At 54.2% G+C, this 12,319-nt stretch overlaps 1 protein-coding gene across 1 annotated transcript; it reads left to right on the forward strand.

The window, feature by feature from the left end:
- The first annotated feature begins 394 nt into the window (after positions 1-394).
- Positions 395-10,826, forward strand: LOC140719584 (zinc-binding protein A33-like). Its single transcript, XM_073034291.1, has 6 exons — positions 395-902; positions 981-1,076; positions 1,494-1,727; positions 2,435-2,457; positions 2,554-2,672; positions 10,043-10,826. Exons 1-6 carry the CDS (start codon positions 492-494, stop codon positions 10,573-10,575), a joined length of 1,416 nt encoding a protein of 471 aa, XP_072890392.1. The 5' UTR covers positions 395-491; the 3' UTR covers positions 10,576-10,826.
- The last annotated feature ends 1,493 nt before the right edge of the window (positions 10,827-12,319 follow it).

The following is a 12,319-nucleotide window of genomic DNA, read 5'->3' on the forward strand; positions in this document are numbered from 1 at the left end:
AATTTACATTATTCATTGTTTTTACACTTCAGTCTCTCTTTAGTCCTCCAGCTAAAGAGTGCTTTTGGAGGAACACCGAGGGTCAGGCAGCAACTGTGGAGAGAAATGGACAATCGACATTTCGCGTAGAGAACCTTCGTCTGGACTGTCTCAATCCGGAATATCTTCTATTTTTCTCCACAAATGCTGTCTGACTCGCTTAGTTCCTTCCAGACTCTTGCATTTACAGTCCCTTCGTTCTCTCTTTTCAGGACTTGCCCTTTCAGTTCTGCCGTAGACTGAACCAAGCTCTTCTCTCCGGCTTTATCTATGTTAGACTTGTTTAATGTGTTTCTGATCGCTGCTGTGGAAATGAACACGATTCCTGTTTCACTGAAAAGGAACATTCATTTCCCAGACTGCAGCGCCCCTAGTGGACATCCCCGGTACTGTAGGGTTCAGCAGCTCCCGAACGTGAAAGGACCCTGAACCCGGAAGTACCGGGAGTTAACATGGCTTCGAAAGGACAGGTCGAGAGTTTAACCGAGGAGGCAATTTGTCCCATCTGCCTGGATTTCTTCACCGACCCGGTTATACTGGAGTGTGGACACAACTTCTGCCGCTCCTGTATCACACGGTGTTGGGAAAGGGAGGAGAGAAACTCCTGCCCGGAATGTAGAGAGGAGTTTGCGGACCGCAGCCTCAGGGTCAATCGGGCCTTGGCAAATCTGTCCGAGAAAGCTCGAAAACTAAACCTGAATCCGAAAGAGGAGGAAAGTAAACTTCACTGCGAGAAACATGGGGAAGAACTGAAGCTGTTTTGTGAGACGGACGAGACATTGATCTGCCTGATCTGTGCGACTGCGCGGGAACACAAGTCTCACAACTTCATGCCGGTTAACGAAGCCGTTGAAATCTACAAGGTAAAACTAACCCGTTTTTGATCAACTGTTTACTTAGTTGCATATTTTGGTCTAATGTCTTCACTCTCTGATTCCCAGGGTCGGGTTAAATCTTCCTTAGACTCTCTCACTGAAAAGAAATCAGACTTCGAGGAAATGGAGCAACAACAGAAAGAGAAGATTTCTGGAGTTCGGGTGAGAATTCCAGAGCAGAATTTGCAAATTCGCTGTGTAGTTTTGTTCCCTTTAATGCAGAATAGCAGAATATCGCAGCTCCAGTAACCTGGGATCGATCCTGACCCCTGGAGCTGTCTGCGTGGAGTTTGCATGTTCTCCCCGTAACCAGTACCTTCCTTTAGCCGACATTGCATGGTTGAACGGTAAATTGGCGACTGTAATTAACCTTGTGACATTGAGTGGTCTGTGAATCCGGTCAGAGTTAGTGGGTCAGAGACGGAGTATATGTTTCAGGGAGACGTGGGGGAATGTGATGGAGGGGATTGTTCTAGGAAGCAGCAGAGACGTTAATGGGCTGAATGGTTACCTTCCATGTCAGAAGGAAATACAAAAAATAGCCTCAAATATTAAACTAGCCTCTCCTTTCATTGACAGGAACAGTCACACAGTCTTCAGTCACAGATCACATCCCATTTTGCTGAACTGCGCCGGGTTCTCACTGAGAAAGAGCAGCGTGCACTCCGAGATCTCAGGGAAGAAGAGGAGAGGATTCTGAATCCAATGGAGAAAAATCTTCGAGAGATTCAAGAGAATTTAAATTCCATCCAGGAGGAAATCTCAAAGTTACAGGAACGGATGGATAAACAAGAAAATATCACATTCCTCACGGTGAGAGACTTCAGTTTGTTTCTGTAAAAGTGCACCATCAGAAAATGATGCATTCTATCACAAATTCTGTAGTTGGAAACTGATTTCCACCAGTCAGGACATCCTGACTGTTCAGAATTGTCATTGTCCCAAACCGGCCTCCCACAACGTCTGTACATCACAGGACAGTCTGCAACCTTCTCGGGAATGAGTTACTCTGATCAGAGCACTGAGATGGTGGTCGTTTCTGTGATTCCCACGTATAATATTCCCTGAGACTCAGAGTAACACCCAGTTACAGTCACAGGCTATGAATGTGTTTCTGATATTCACTTCACCACATTTCTTGTGGGATTTAAAACAACCAACTGATGCTTTATCTCTGACTTTTGGTCTCACACAAGGAGAAACATTTTCTCCACTCCCACCCCATCAAATCCATTTGGAATACTAAATTCCTCCATCTGATCCTCCCTGACATCGTATCCAGATAAAAATACACAACCTGTCCAGTCTCTCCTGTAAGTTCCATCCTCTCAGTTATGGTATAAATTTCATAAACATTCCTTGTACTTTCTCCCGTCGTTCTCCTCTTTCTCCATTCGTTTCAGTGGGAAAGAATTAAGTGAGAATTTTCAGCAACTTGTAATAACTTGTCTCAGATTCCTGCTGTTCGGATGCCGATGGTCAGTCTCAGTCAATTGAGATCTGTGTTTGATTTATTTCAGGAGGAAGCTCATCGGAAGAGGAGGTAGGACGTGGTCTTGACTGAAACTCTGTGTGGATTTGTAAAATAGTTCAAATATCACGGATGTTCAGTTTATAACTAGATGTATAATATTTACAGGATTGGTGATAATGACAAGACATTGTCAGTGACAGATGGTGCCCTACTGGTTGAAAAATTCTATCACCCCTATTTGTTCGACACAGCATTGGGAGAACACCTGGACAGCATTAAGCGAGGTAAAACATACAGATTCATTCCGGCACCAACCCCACCTGCCGGGAGGCATCACTGCCACATGGTCAGCTGGAGATGTCAGACCCTTGAACACACCAAACCAGGGGCAAATACAAACAATTCACTGGTCGAATCACTGCATCCTGGTCCCATTTGCACTGGACAAACAAACTAATGCACGGGTTTGAATCCTGACATGGTAGCTCTGGAATTAACGTTTCATTAATGTCATTAAAGAGGATAAAATCTGGTATCACTGTGGTGACAGGGATTGTCAGAAAAATACACCAGTCCTTCGAGCCACTCACCCTGTCTGACCTGTCCGTGACCGCAGTCTGATTGACTCAGCTCTGCCCCCTGCTGGACTCGCCAGTCTCACTGTTGTGATCAAACCCCCACATTGAGACTGAGCCCGGACACACCAACCAGCTTTAACACTGGTGGACACAGCATAACTGGTCTGGCAAATCTCCCTCACACACATTCACAAGAAGGCTCAGCAGATTGTAGTCAGAGCCTCAGCAGTGCACATTGTTAGTCCCCTCAGTAACCTGGAAACTATTCTCTTCAGACACAGTGAATGGTTTCTATTTGAACAATTCACACACGTGTCACACATTGTCAACACACACTGGACATGTGAAGACACACTGTAACATCCAAATAGTTCAATGTGCACACTCACCTTCATTGTGTACACACACTCACTGATATTTACCACAACCAACACATACTCACACAATGATACATTGATATATTGATAATATCCAAATGCACCATCGGAGTGGGACACATTGTCAGAGACACAGACACATTTCCGTGTGTTTGTCCCATATCCTTCTAACCATTGCCTATTGTTGTACCTGTCTAAATTGATCTTATAATATTTTAATTTTACCTCTTTCTACAGCTTCCTTTGGCAGCAGATTCCACACGTACCCACTTCCCTCACAGTGAGAAAGTTGCCCTGCAGATCCCTAGAAAAACTTTCCCCTCTCACCTTCAATCTCTGCCCTCTAGTTCTGGACTCCCCTGGAGTTCCCTGGTGTGACCTTCCAGCCCTTCTTACGGCAGCACCTGAGCCACCCTCCCGTCTTCCAGCAGCTCACCTGTGGGGAAATGTGAAGCAAATATATCTGCCAGAGTCTCTGCAAATTCATCCTCTGTCCTAATGAGGGGCTGTGGGGAGAGGGTTTGTGGGAAAGGAGACCCTTATCACCCATATTCATCCCCCTTCACCTTCTGTTTCCATCTACACACACAGTTCACCACAGGCTTTCCACCCCTCCCCCATCTGGTCCTGGTTCCATCTGCCATTCATCTCTCCCCTAATGGTTCCCATTGTCATAAACAGGAAAAAGTCTGCAGATGCTGGAAATCCAAATCAACACACACAAAATGCTGGAGGAACTCAGCAGGTCAGACAGCATCTATTGTAATGAATAAACAGTTGATGTTTTGGGCTGTGATCCTTCTTCAGGACTAAAATTGAAGTGGGGGGTGATGCCAGAATAAAAAGTGGGGAGAGGGGAGAGAGGCTAGCGAGAAGGTGATAGGTGAAGCCGGGGGGTGGGAAAGCTAAAGGGCTGGAGAGGAAGGAATCTGATCGGAGAGGAGAGTGGACCATAAGAGAAAGGGAAGGAGGAGGGGACCCAGGGAGTAGTGATTGGGAGGTAAGAAGAGGTTAAAGGCCAGAGTGGGGAATAGAAGAAGAGGGGAGGGGATGAGAAAAATTTTACCTGAAGAGGAAATCAATATTCATGCCATCAGGTCAGAGCTACCCAGGCAGAGTACAAGGTGTTCTCCTCCATCCTGAGGATGGCCTCATCTTGGCGCAAGAGGCAGCCACGGACCGACATTTTGGAATGGGAATTAAAATGTTTGGCCACTGGGAAGTTCCCCTTTGGGCGGATAGAGTAGAACCTCCTTTAGTGATCAGATTCCAGTACAGGTGAGCCTTTGTGCTCCTGTTTCTCACCCTCCCACAGCTGTCTCGACCTTCCCATCTCCCAAACTTACCTGCAACCCCTCTCCGACTAGCGATCAAAACTTTCACTGTGTTGGTCTCCACCTGTCATTCACTTCCCAGTGTCTCCCAACTCCACAGTCCAATCTCCCCACCCTTCCGCTACCTGGAACAAGCTGCCTGCCATCTTTCACCAATCTTCAGTCCACAGTCACTTCAGACTCCTGTCTCATCACTCCCCTTCTCCTCTGCTCAATCTACACCCCTCATAACCTTATATATTTCTGTCAGATCACCTCCCAGTCCGTTTACCTGCATTTGGCCCGTATCCTTCTAAACCTCCCTGTCATCATTTCTCAGTCCCAGGGCTCAGCTCCTCTTCTGTGCCAGTTCCACAGGGCCCTCAATTCCCCCGTGTTACAGAAGATGATCGACTTCATTTTCTACCACATTACAGAAGCAAATATGCTGCAGGTCCTAAAATGCAGAAGGGTCGATAAATCCCCAGGTCCTGATCAAGTGTATCCCAGGACATTGTGAGAAGCTCAGGAAGAAATTGAGAGGCCCTTTTGGAGATATGTGTGTCATCGATAACTACGGGTGAGGGGCCAGAAGACTGGAGGGAGACTAATTTTGAACATTTGTTGAAGATTGACTGTAGGGAAAAACCTGGGAAGTACAGACCGGTGAGCCTAAAGTCAGAGGTGGGTTCATTAATGGAGGGGATTCTGAGAGACAGGATCTACATTCATTCGGAAAGGTGAGGACTAATCAGGGAGACCCAGCTTGGTTTTCTGCATGGACGGTACGGTAGCATAGTGATTAGCACAACGGTTTACAGTACCAGTGACCCGGGTTCATGTCCCGTCACTGGCTGTGAGGAGTTTGTACGTTCTCCCCGTGACCGTGTGGATTTCCTCTGGGTTCTCCGGTTTCACAGTCCAAACCTGTACCGGATGGCAAGTAAATTGGTAATTGTAACTTGCACTGTGGGGGTTTCCTTCAGGTTCTCCGCTTCTTCCCACAATCCAATTAACCCGTTCTAAATCAGGGATTGCTGGGTGGTGGGGGTCATTGTAACTTGTCCCATGGTCAGGCTCGGATTAAATCAGGGATTCCTGGGTGGTGGGGGTCATTGTAACTTGCCCCATGGTCAGGCTCGGATTAAATCAGGGATTGCTGGGTGGTGGGGGTCATTGTAACTTGTCCCATGGTCAGGCTCGGATTAAATCAGGGGTTGCTGGGTGGTGGGGGTCATTGTAACTTGTCCCATGGTCAGGCTCGGATTAAATCGGGTTGCTGGGTGGTGGGGGTCATTGTAACTTGTCCCATGGTCAGGCTCGGATTAAATGAGGGGTTTCTGGGTGGTGGGGGTCAAAGGGCCGGAAGAGCCTATTCCGTGCTGTATCTCAATAAATAAATTACAGCTGATGAAAGTGCAGTAGACATCGTCTCCATGGAGTTTAGCGAGGGATTTGACAAGGTAGCAGAGAGTTAGATCACATGGGAGACAGTACGATCTGGAATAGGATACAGACTTGTCTGGGTGGAGTCCTGTGACCAGTGGTTGTTTTGCAGGGATCGGTGCTGCCCCCACTGTTTCTCATCATTCATATGAATGATTTGGAGAGAATGTAGGTGACGTGTTTAGTAGGTTTGTGAAGGACTCTAAAATTGGTGGTTTCATGGACAGTGAAGAGGTTATTTATTTATTTAGAGACAGTGTGAAACAGGCCGTCCCAGACCAACGACCCGCTCCACCCAGCACCCCAACTATTTAAAACCAGCCTAATCACGGGGCAATGTACAATGACCATTTAACCTTCAAAGTGTTATGTCTTTGTATGAGCGTCACAGAGTGATAGAAACTAACAGCACAGGCCCTTCAGCCCATCTGGTCTGTACTGAAGCATTTAAACTACCTGCTCCCATCGACCTGCACCGAGACCATGGTCCTCCAACTCCGACCATCCATGTACCGTCCAAACTTCACTTAAATGTTTAAATCGAGCTTGCATGCACCACTTGGGCTGGCAGCTCGTTCCACACTCTCACAACCCTCTGAATGAAGCAGTTTCCCCTCATGTTCCCCTTAAACTTTTCATCTTTCACCTTTAACCCATGACCTCTGGTTGTAATCCCACACACCCTCTGTGGAAAAAGCCTGCTTGCATTTACCCTATCTATACCCCTCATAATTTTGTATACCTCTATCAAATCTCCTCTCAGTCTTCTATGTTACAGGAATAAAGTCCTAAACTATTCAATCTTTCCTTATGACTCAGGTCCTCCAATCCCGGCAACATCCCTGGAAATTTTCTCTGTACTCTTTCAAACTTGTTTACATCCTTCCTGTAGGTAGGTGACCAAAACTGTACACAATATTCCAAATTAGACCTCAACAACATCTCATACAACTTCAGCATAACAACCATCTCCTGTACTCAATACTTTGATTTCTGAAGGCCAATGTGACAAAAGTGTTGGGAACTGTCTCGTTGTGTTCAGCGTTCTGTGTAAAGCCTCGGCCCTACGTCCTGTATCCAAGGAGGGGTCCCAGCTCTGTGTTTTGCGTTCCTGTTCTCCCTTGACCAAGGCTCTGTATTCTCGTCATGTCCATGTGCCTCACCCAGCACAGGAATACCTTGCCTAGCCCGGTGCTGGGATTCTCTCGTCCTGTGCTGGGATTCCCTTGTCCTGTCCGGGAGTCTCTCGTCCCGTCCTGTGACTCTCCTCGTCCTGTAGCCACGTCTTTTCCTCACCTGGTTCTGGAGTCCGAGCCAGAGTCAAGACCCAGGTTCTGGGTCCTTGTGCAGTCTCTGGCTTGAAGCCCAAGCCTAGGCTCCTAGTTCCCAGTTCCATGTCCTGGTTCCACTATCCTCGTCTAGTCCTAGCCCAGGCCCGGAATCCTTGCCTCGTTCGGGGCCTGTGTCATCTCCAGCGTCCTTTCTTCCTCACTTCCCTTGCTTCCATCTCATGCCCAGTCCTATTCCTGGTTGTTCAGTGTCTGTGTCTTGCTTTTGGGTCCGTTCCCAACCTCCCCGCATGACAATTTTAAACTTGTTTACATCTTTCCTGTAGGTCATTGACTGAACCTGCGCACAATATTCAAAATTAGGCCTCACCAACATCTCATACAACTTCAACATAACATCCATCTCCTGTACTCAATACTTTGATTTATGAAGGCCAAAGAAAAGCTTTTTTTATGACCCTATCTACCTGTAACACCACTTTCGGTGTATTCTGGACCTGTGTTCCCAGATCTGCTGTGGAACAGAGTCCTCAGTGCCCGACCATTCACTGTGAAAGACCGACACTGGGGTCCTACCGAAGAGCAACAGCTCACACTTGTCTGCATTAAATTCCAGCTGACACTTTTCAGCCCATTTTCCCAGCTGCCCCAAATCCAACTGCAAGTAATGATGGTCTTCCTCGCTGTCCACTCCTCCCCAATCTGAGGGATGAATTGGGAGCACTCATTGGAAATGCACAAGGTGACAGGGAGAAAGTACAAACTCCTTACAGATGGTGTCGGAATTGAACTCTGAACTCCGGAACCAGCTGAGATCCTCCAGAATTTTGTGTTTGTTGATCGAGGAAAATCCGCTCTCCATGTCGAGGAAAAACCTCTGGAAGATGCTGATTGTCCATCCGCTGTGTTTGGGTAAAACCCCGGGAAAGGGTCCTGTCGCCCACCCAACTGCGCCTGAGGCCCAGCGGCCTCTCCCCCCGATCCCCGGGGCCGCGCTGCCCGAGTGTCCCCCCGATCCCCGGGGCCGCGCTGCCCGAGTCTCCCCCCGATCCCCGGGGCCGCGCTGCCCGAGTCTCCCCCCGGTCCCCGGGGACGCGCTGCCCGAGTGTCCCCCCGATCCCCGGGGCCGCGCTGCCCGAGTCTCCCCCCGATCCCCGGGGCCGCGCTGCCCGAGTCTCCCCCCGATCCCCGGGGCCGCGCTGCCCGAGTCTCCCCCCCGATCCCCGGGGCCGCGCTGCCCGAGTCTCCCCCCCGATCCCCGGGGCCGCGCTGCCCGAGTCTGCCCCCGATCCCCGGGGCCGCGCTGCCCGAGTCTCCCCCCCCCCCCCGATCCCCGGGGCCGCGCTGCCCGAGTCTCCCCCCCCCCCGATCCCCGGGGCCGCGCTGCCCGAGTCTCCCCCCCCCACCGATCCCCGGGGCCGCGCTGCCCGAGTCTCCCCCCCCCCCCGATCCCCGGGGCCGCGCTGCCCGAGTCTCCCCCTGATCCCGGGGCCGCGCTGCCCGAGTCTCCCCCGGTCCCGGGGGCCGCGCTGCCCGAGTCTCCCCCCAATCCCCGGGGCCGCGCTGCCCGAGTCTCCCCCCCGGTCCCCGGGGCCGCGCTGCCCGAGTCTCCCCCCGATCCCCGGGGCCGCGCTGCCCGAGTCTCCCCCCAATCCCCGGGGCCGCGCTGCCCGAGTCTCCCCCCCGGTCCCCGGGGCCGCGCTGCCCGAGTCTCCCCCCGGTCCCGGGGCCGCGCTGCCCGAGTCTCCCCCCCGATCCCCGGGGCCGCGCTGCCCGAGACTCCCCCCGATCCCCGGGGCCGCGCTGCCCGAGTCTCCCTCGATCCCCGGGGCCGCGCTGCCCGAGTCTCCCCCCGGTCCCCGGGGCCGCGCTGCCCGAGTCTCCCCCCGATCCCCGGGGCCGCGCTGCCCGAGTCTCCCCCCAATCCCCGGGGCCGCGCTGCCCGAGTCTCCCCCCCGGTCCCCGGGGCCGCGCTGCCCGAGTCTCCCCCCGGTCCCGGGGCCGCGCTGCCCGAGTCTCCCCCCCGATCCCCGGGGCCGCGCTGCCCGAGACTCCCCCCGATCCCCGGGGCCGCGCTGCCCGAGTCTCCCTCGATCCCCGGGGCCGCGCTGCCCGAGTCTCCCCCCGGTCCCGGGGCCGCGCTGCCCGAGTCTCCCCCCGATCCCCGGGGCCGCGCTGCCCGAGTCTCCCCCCGATCCCCGGGGCCGCGCTGCCCGAGCCTCCCCCGATCCCCGGGGCCGCGCTGCCCGAGTCTCCCCCCGATCCCCGGGGCCGCGCTGCCCGAGTCTCCCCCCGGTCCCGGGGCCGCGCTGCCCGAGTCTCCCCCCGATCCCCGGGGCCGCGCTGCCCGAGTCTCCCCCCGGTCCCGGGGCCGCGCTGCCCGAGTCTCCCCCCGATCCCCGGGGCCGCGCTGTCCGAGTCTCCCCCCGATCCCCGGGGCCGCGCTGCCCGAGTCTCCCCCCCGATCCCCGGGGCCGCGCTGCCCGAGTCTCCCCCCGATCCCCGGGGCCGCGCTGCCCGAGCCTCCCCCGATCCCCGGGGCCGCGCTGCCCGAGTCTCCCCCCGATCCCCGGGGACGCGCTGTCCGAGTCTCCACCCCCCCCTCCCCCCGATCCCCTGTGACTCTCTAATTCTCTGCTTCTCCCCCCCAGTCTCTGTCATCCTGGATGTGGAAACGGCGCATCCGTATCTGGAGGTGTCTGAGGATCGGAAGAGTGTGAGACGGACCGGGACCTGGAGGAATCTCCCTGACACCGGGAAGAGGTTCACAAACCGGTTTTGTGTGCTGGGATCGGAGGGATTCACATCGGGGAGACATTACTGGGAGGTGGAGGTGACGGGGAATCGGTGGTGGGATCTGGGAGTCGCCGCAGAGTCTGTGAAGAGGAAGGGAGGGGTCACAGTGAGTCCGGAGACCGGATTCTGGGTCATCGCGCGGGTTGATGACGTGATGCGGGTTCTCACCTCCCCTTTGTCCCGTCTCCCTGCCGGTCCCATCCCCGGGAGGGTGGGAGTTTATCTCAGTTACGAGTCCGGGACAGTTTCATTTTACAACGCGGAGACCAAGTCCCATCTCCACACCTTCACCGGGAATAAATTCACGGAGAAACTTTATCCTTTCTTCGGGCCTTGGAATGAAAACCAGTGGCTGAGAATCTGCTCCGGTTCCACTCCAGGTCTGTAAACGGGCCGGGTCCGGGACTGGCGTCAGGAGTCAGTCAGTGTAAATATAAATGTGTGGAGAGTGAAATAAACACGATGTGAGAATTATCGATCCATTAATTTTAACTCGTTCACCGCATCCGTCAATGGAACAGAAACACTGCGGATTCAGCAGCAGCCGCGGGCGGCGGGTCCTGAGCTCCCCGGCTCCCCCGGGTGCTAAAGTCCACCGGGACTGACAGGGTAACTGGGGCAAGTGGTGGTGGTGCTGACTGGGAGAGGGAGGTCAAGGTTAATCTTGGTAACACGGTACATGTAGTGGTGGTAACACACAAAGCACCTGGGTCTCCCAGTGTGTCCGGTTACTTCTGTGGAGGGTAATTGGCAGGTGAGGGTGGGGAGGAGTGTGTGGGTGACGGGCAGATGGAGAGGGTAGGAGGAGTGTGTGTGTAATGGGCAGATGGAGAGGGTAGGGAGGAGTGTGTGGGAGATGGGCAGATGGAGAGGGTGGGGAGGAGTGTGCAGGGGATGGGCCGATGGAGAAGCTGGGGAGGAGTGTGTGGGTGATGGGCAAATGGAGACGGTGGGGAGGACAGAGTGGGTGATGGGCAGATGGAGAGGATGAGGAGGAGAGTGGGTGATGGGCAGATGGAGAGGATGAGGAGGACAGTGTGGGTGAAGGGCAGATGGAGAGGGTGGGGAGGACAGTGTTGGTGATGGGCAGATGGAGAAGCTGGGGAGGAGTGTGTGGGTGATGGGCAGATGGAGAAGCTGGGGAGGAGTGTGTGGGTGATGGGCAGATGGAGACGGTGGGGAGGAGTGTGTGGGTGATGGGCAGATGGAGAGGGTGGGGAGGAGTGTGTGGGTGATGGGCAGATGGAGAGGGTGGGGAGGAGTGTGTGGTGATGGGCAGATGGAGAAGCTGGGGAGGATTGTGTGGTGAGGAGGAGTGTGTGGGTGATGGGCAGATGGAGAAGCTGGGGAGGAGTGTGTGGGTGATGGGCAGATGGAGAGGGTGGGGAGGACAGTGTGGGTGATGGGCAGATGGAGAGGGTATGGAGGAGAGTGTGGGTGATGGGCAGATGGAGAGGTGGGGAAGATTGTGCGGGTGATGGGCAGATGGAGAGGGTGGGAGGAGTGTGTGGGCGATGGGCAGATGGAGAGGGTGGGAAGAGTGTGTGGGTGATGGGCAGATGGAAAGGGTGGGAGGAGTGTGTGTGCGATGGGTAAATGGAGAGGTGGGGAGGAGTGTGTGGGTGATGCGCAGATGGAGAGGGTGGGAGGAGTGTGCGGGTGATGGGCAGATGGAGAGGGTGGGAGGAGTGTGTCGGTGATGGGCAGATGGAGAGGGTGGGAGGAGTGTGTGGGTGATGGGCAGATGGAGAGAGTGGGAGGAGTGTGCAGACGATGCGCAGCTGGAGAGGGTGGAAGGAGTGTGTCGGTGATGGGCAGATGGAGAGGGTGGGGAGGAGTGTGTGGGTGATGGGCAGATGGAGAGGGTGGGAGGAGTGTGTGGGTGATGGGCAGATCGAGAGGGTGGTGTGGAGTGTGTGGGCGATGGGTAAATGGAGAGGTGGGGAGGAGTGTGTGGGCGATGGGTAAATGGAGAGGTGGGGAGGAGTGTGTGGGCGATGGGTAAATGGAGAGGGTGGGAAGAGTGTGTGGGTGATGGGCAGATGGAGAGGGTGGGAGGAGTGTGTGGGTGATGGGCAGATGGAGAGGGTGGGGAGGAGTGTGTGGGTGATGGGCAGATGGAGAGGGTGGGG

This window comes from Hemitrygon akajei, chromosome 2 (genome assembly GCF_048418815.1).
Source record: "Hemitrygon akajei chromosome 2, sHemAka1.3, whole genome shotgun sequence".
NCBI lineage: Eukaryota > Metazoa > Chordata > Chondrichthyes > Myliobatiformes > Dasyatidae > Hemitrygon > Hemitrygon akajei.